Source organism: Cupressus sempervirens, chromosome 1 (assembly GCF_028749045.1).
Source record: "Cupressus sempervirens isolate cs-2001-9-10 chromosome 1, ASM2874904v1, whole genome shotgun sequence".
NCBI classification, from domain to species: Eukaryota; Viridiplantae; Streptophyta; class Pinopsida; order Cupressales; family Cupressaceae; genus Cupressus; species Cupressus sempervirens.
The window spans coordinates 750,213,200-750,218,607 of NC_143118.1; the positions used below are offsets into that span (position 1 = coordinate 750,213,200).

Sequence of the window (5,408 nt, forward strand, 5' to 3'; positions counted from 1 at the left end):
AGCACTGTTGAAATTTCAACTGCTGACCTAAATTGGACGGGGGTTATCTTTCATGTCTTAATCAAAGCATTCACCAGCTTGTAAAGACTGACTACTATATTGTTCTGAGTGGCTGACTTTGCTTCCCAAACTGATTTCCTCTTAAGTTTCCTGGAGACTTTGTAATACTTTAGTGACGTCGAATATGCTAAGAGTAATCACCTTCCCGTGTGTGGAGGTTTTAAAGCTTGCTGTGTCTGGGCGACCTCTCCTGCAATTAGTTGGAAAACCCACACCAGTAAGATCAATTACTGTCACTACTGTAGATTCAAGAATTTGAGAGCAACCAAGCTCAAACTTAGGTGTCAGCATAAGCTAAGCATTTGAGCCTCGAACCTCATCACCTAAAAATCAACTCCTCACAACCAAGCAAATTTTTAAGTGCTCGGATTTTTAGTTTCAAGTGGCAAAGTTCAAGACTGAAACATACAAGGCTTTTCTTACAATTATTCAGATTACAACCCCAGCCACTGCAAGAGATGCTTCCTAAGATCTTCCCACCATCCGCCCACACCTAGTGTGTGCTAATGCAATAGGTCGTCCAGTTTGACAAATTCCCGAAATCACCAACACAAGCAGATTGGTCTGAAAAACCCATTTCTTCAACTCTGCATATCCAGCAAAAGGGTTGTCCTACCAAAAAGGGCATCGAGTAGACATAACAGCAACACATGGATGACTATGATTACAATGTGTTAAATTCTAATTACCCATCCAAAGGAATCTGTTTGGTAAGATTCAAGAATGGTATGGAGAAAACACTAATAGACTACTAGTAGAACATAGTTGTGTTATGAGTTCCTTTTTATGTTAGTGACTGCAAAGAATACCTATAATGCAACGCACCACTGCCGAGTTTGAACAGACATGTGCCTTAGGTTTTCTTTTATATTTTTCCTATTACTCTATGACATCCAGGGGTTGTGTGTTTTATTTTGTTAACATCTACGATTTTAAGGTTGGATGGAGACATGGATATATAGATAAGCCTTGACTTAGGTGGTCTGCTACAGTATGGTGGGTCTCCAGGAATGATAATCTAACTCGTATAGATCATTCAGTTGTTTCCATCATTATGATAATAAAAAAATCGTCTGATATCATAATACCTGCATGGAAAGGCTTAAGTTTTTAAATTATATAAAAGAATACTGTCTAATCACTGAGAATGATCACTCTCGTAGATCTAAGCCCAGTAGGTGTGTCCCTTTGTTACATGTAGCTGTTGCTTTAACAAGGCAATTCAAGTGGAAGGAGGCCTGCTAACAAACACCAAACCCTTCACCTACCTGAAGTTTGCCAAAAATTAAAACTACTCTTATCAATGATAATTAACTTCCTAAATACTCATATAGCTGGAAGGTTAATGAGAGGGTCCACTAATCATCATTAGAGACTTGAGAACGAATTATTCCATATCCAGAAAATCAACATTGAGTGACTTTAAACCAAACAAAGTCAATAACCATCCATAACTGTCCAACTGATACACCACGATTCATCCCATTTTCAGCTGCTTCCAACCTATTATCTAATTCATCATTACATAAAATGATCATTATATTCTGTGTACCCTACAAAACTAAAATATAGTATGTAATGCTCCGTGCTCTTATCACTCTTGGAGATATAATTAACTGAGATCTAATTCACTGAACTAACGTTTCTTTGACCATATTCACCAACTGAACTCACACCCAGCAATCTCACAGAGAAGCCAATACAAGATATTTACCGAGGACCATACTGGAACCACATAAAAAGTAACAATCAGAACATGAAAAACGTCCAAAAAATCAGAAAAGAAAATAATAATGATCCATATTATGAATATGATTTGATGCTAATACAAAAATTCACTTCATTGTCCACATTAAAAAGACAAGCTATTCACTCTTATTGGAGTTGAACATCAGTAAATTCTGAAATACATGTTTTCAGGCAATAACCAAAAACAAATCTTAGTGTAAGAGCTCTTTGCATTGAGGAATCAGTCCTACAGTAAACTATATTCTTGATGGCCCAAACAACCCTCATTTTGGCCGAGGCTTGAATCTTTTTGAACTTGATATTCATTTTCACTTTCATCTAAGAAAAATAAGGCCTGCACAGAAAGGCTTCGATTACAAAATAGAAAACTCAGTTTTCGTTGCACAAAAGGTGAATATTTGCAGCAGGTGATCCAAGACCTCATATGCCCTCCTCAATAGAAAAATGGAAGCACGGGTTAAGACAAAGAGGCAATGGTTATTAGCTATAAGAAGCTCTAAATGGAGCTTCATATGAATCATTGATAAAGAAATTTAGAAAATCCACCGAGAAACACTTTCCTATCATTATATTACAGGATACAAGATGAGCTTTTGCATTTTGAAAACCAAAACCACATAGATTTCAAATTGTGGAGACTTAAAATACGATCGGCCTTCACCCTTAACCTGAGATACTTGCTTCTCTGATCTGGGCATGGTGAAAACTACATTAGAGTTGAATTTAAAGCCACCGTGCATACCAGATCTCTCTCCTCAGAATGTGGATCGAATGAGTTGAACTTGGGTCAGTATACTGCTGGAAGAATGTGATCGTCAATCCGGTATCAACTAATCATGTACCAGGGCATATAAATAAAATAAAAGTGTGGAAGATAAATGAGAGAACTGCAATCTTCACATCAAACTTGCTACCACTTCAACAGACCCAGAAGTCCCCACCAATTCAAGTTCTGCTAATCCAATTTCCAAGCATAGAGCATTAGGCAATAGTCTGAAGCATTCGGTTTCTTGTCTTCTACATTGTTAAAAGAATCCGAATTAATTGATGCGTTGCTGCTCGAATTCTGTAAGATAAAATTTGACTTCTCTGGAAGAGAGGAGATTGGCTTGAAAATGAACAAGGCATTGCCTACACCGGGATTGAACAGCCAATCATGGACATCCCAAAAAACTTGAACACGAACACCACTTACACATATAGTCTGATTACCTCGAAACTTCCAGAGCAATCGCTTCACGTTCACAGCAAGCTGACCGTCAATCTTAATGCTCATTTCTGGGTCTGAAGACCCGGTTGTATTGCATTCAATATTGATATCATGGGGTTGCTTCAATGTCTCGTCCATTCTAGTCCTTGTAGAGAAGTGCCTCTTCCCAAAAACATGCTCTTTTCTGGACACTAAAATGGCTTCAATGATCGAAGGTCTGGCCTTGGTCTTCCTGAACGCTTCTTTCTTCATGTCCCCCAATAGCAGGATAACCTCTTCTTCACAAACAACTGCGACATAGTAATCTTCTTGTGGTTCAGGCCCATAAATGAATTTGGCAGAGGTAAGATCCCAGCACACCTGGACCTTGGTTCCATTAATCTCAAAGCCCTTGCAGCCCTGCTTCCTCCAAAAGTACCATGGCTTTAGGTCAATCTTGCACATTGATTGATCTGATGGCTCGTCCACTGATACACACAGGCCTTGCCCCATACTATTCTTGCACCAGGTCACCGTCACCATTCTGCAATGCCCAGCTAGCTTGGTCTGGTATATGGATGTTACAAGATTCTGGGCCCCTTTGTTTTGGGTATCCCCCGTGAAACAAGAGGGTATAGGATCAGGCATAGTGCCTTGCAATTAAAGAATAGAATATGATGCTTGAAAATGATGTCAACAAACCAACCTTTGATCTATTGAAACGAATCTCTGCTAAAATCTTAAAAAGATTAACAAGAACAAAAATCGATCCAATGAATAATGTCCAACGAGGATATACAGTAACACACTTGATGCCGCCTCCCTGTACAGAAATCTCTAGCCTTCTGACTTCAATCTTCTCTCCACCGTATAACTTTTTCCCTAACCAAATTCACTCAAACCACAAAGGTCCCTCAGATCAAAACCTCCAACAAGGATTTCACAGAAACCTGATTGCTCCAAGACTCGAACCCCTCACCAAGGGATTCCAAGAGGGTTACTAACAACCCTATCCCTAATCATGCCAAAGCGCTTTACTTTATCCTACGATCCCAATGCCACAACAAAGAGAGCCCACAACAAAAAAATGCTCCTAAATGAAGAAACACCTTAGGGCCTCTATCTCATCAAAGACCCAAATCAATCAAAACTCGGTTACCCAAGCTCGTGTAGACTTCAAATCAAGATAACATGACTGCCCCACCGAAAAACACAAATTTGCAGAGAACCCAATGGTTCAATGACTGAAATGTCGAAAATAAATTATAGAAAAAAGGGGCGACAACCTTGCAGGAGCCTCATGAAACCTCTGAAATTTCAGATTCTAGGCAGTCACAATCCAGCTTATCAAACTGCACTTTGAAAATTAAAAAATTAAGAAGTTACTGTTTCTTCAGGTCGTCATAGCATTGCACTGCTTGGAAGTTGCTGCTCTTTTGCGTAGAACAGCCTGCCTGCTCCTCGTGCACGCGGAGTCTAACTATACATTTTTCCTCTATCCCCTTCCTAGGTATTCAACTCCGTGCAATAAAATATAAATCACACACTTGGAAGCTTAATTTGGGTTTCCCAATGTGGAAAGCGTAATTTTTAAAGTGGGTCTCCATGTGAGCAAAGGATAGAACTGGAAGACCTTGTGTTGGCACACCGTGTTTAACCGACTGTCGCAGGTTGCTCCATGATTAAGGGACTTCATTTGTACAGCTAGATGCCCACCTGGAATTTTCTTTCCTGAGGAAATTTATTTTGCGTGTTTATGATTCCGTTGTGACCTTTGTTGTCATTATTATTATTATTATTTCAAAAAAATGAAGTTTTCAGGGTTTCTCTCCAAAAGCTTGTTTCTCCTTTGTTTGAGGAAAATTATAAAATAATTCAAGATTTTAAATAATGATAAAATATGTATAATCATTAATTTAAAAAATTACTCTATAAATAAAAATAATAGTTTGGAGGATTAAAAAGTTACTTTCTATAAATTCAAAGAGGCTTAGTCTAGAAATAAGAAATCATAAATATCATGGCATAAAGTCTAGAAATAGAGAACTTCTAGGTGGCCAATGCAATATCAGCTAAAGGAGGAGTCCCCATGTACATAAGTGGGATCAGAAATGGGGTTTGGCAAAGACCGCCCATTCTCCCTCTTTCTTATCCTCCCTATATGTAGTAATGCTCACGAAAAGTCACGAAATCAATTTGGACAAGGAGAACCAACCACAATCTCCACCTAAACTAGGCTAGCCTATAATAGCAAGAGCGCCACTAGTAGAGTGCCAACTAAAGGTAGAACCACTAATTGGTAGAGATGTTGACCACGGATGGGTGAGATCCTACGTTCGGTCATAGGAATGGTGTTGAAGAACCTAATAGAATCGTTTGGTGAGACCCTACAATCATGTAAGGAGCATTT

At 38.8% G+C, this 5,408-nt stretch overlaps 1 protein-coding gene across 1 annotated transcript; it reads right to left on the bottom strand.

Annotated features, from left to right (window-relative positions):
- Window positions 1–1,912: 1,912 nt before the first annotated feature.
- LOC149580073 (uncharacterized) lies at window positions 1,913–4,635 on the bottom strand. Its single transcript, XM_089788944.1, has one exon. It carries the CDS (start codon window positions 3,644–3,646, stop codon window positions 2,765–2,767), a length of 882 nt encoding a protein of 293 aa, XP_089645070.1. The 5' UTR covers window positions 3,647–4,635; the 3' UTR covers window positions 1,913–2,764.
- Window positions 4,636–5,408: the final 773 nt, after the last annotated feature.

Excerpts from the sequence above, each read along its gene's own strand:
- LOC149580073 (XM_089788944.1), bottom strand. The coding sequence starts at position 3,646 with ATGCCTGATCCTATACCCTCTTGTTTCACGGGGGATACCCAAAACAAA.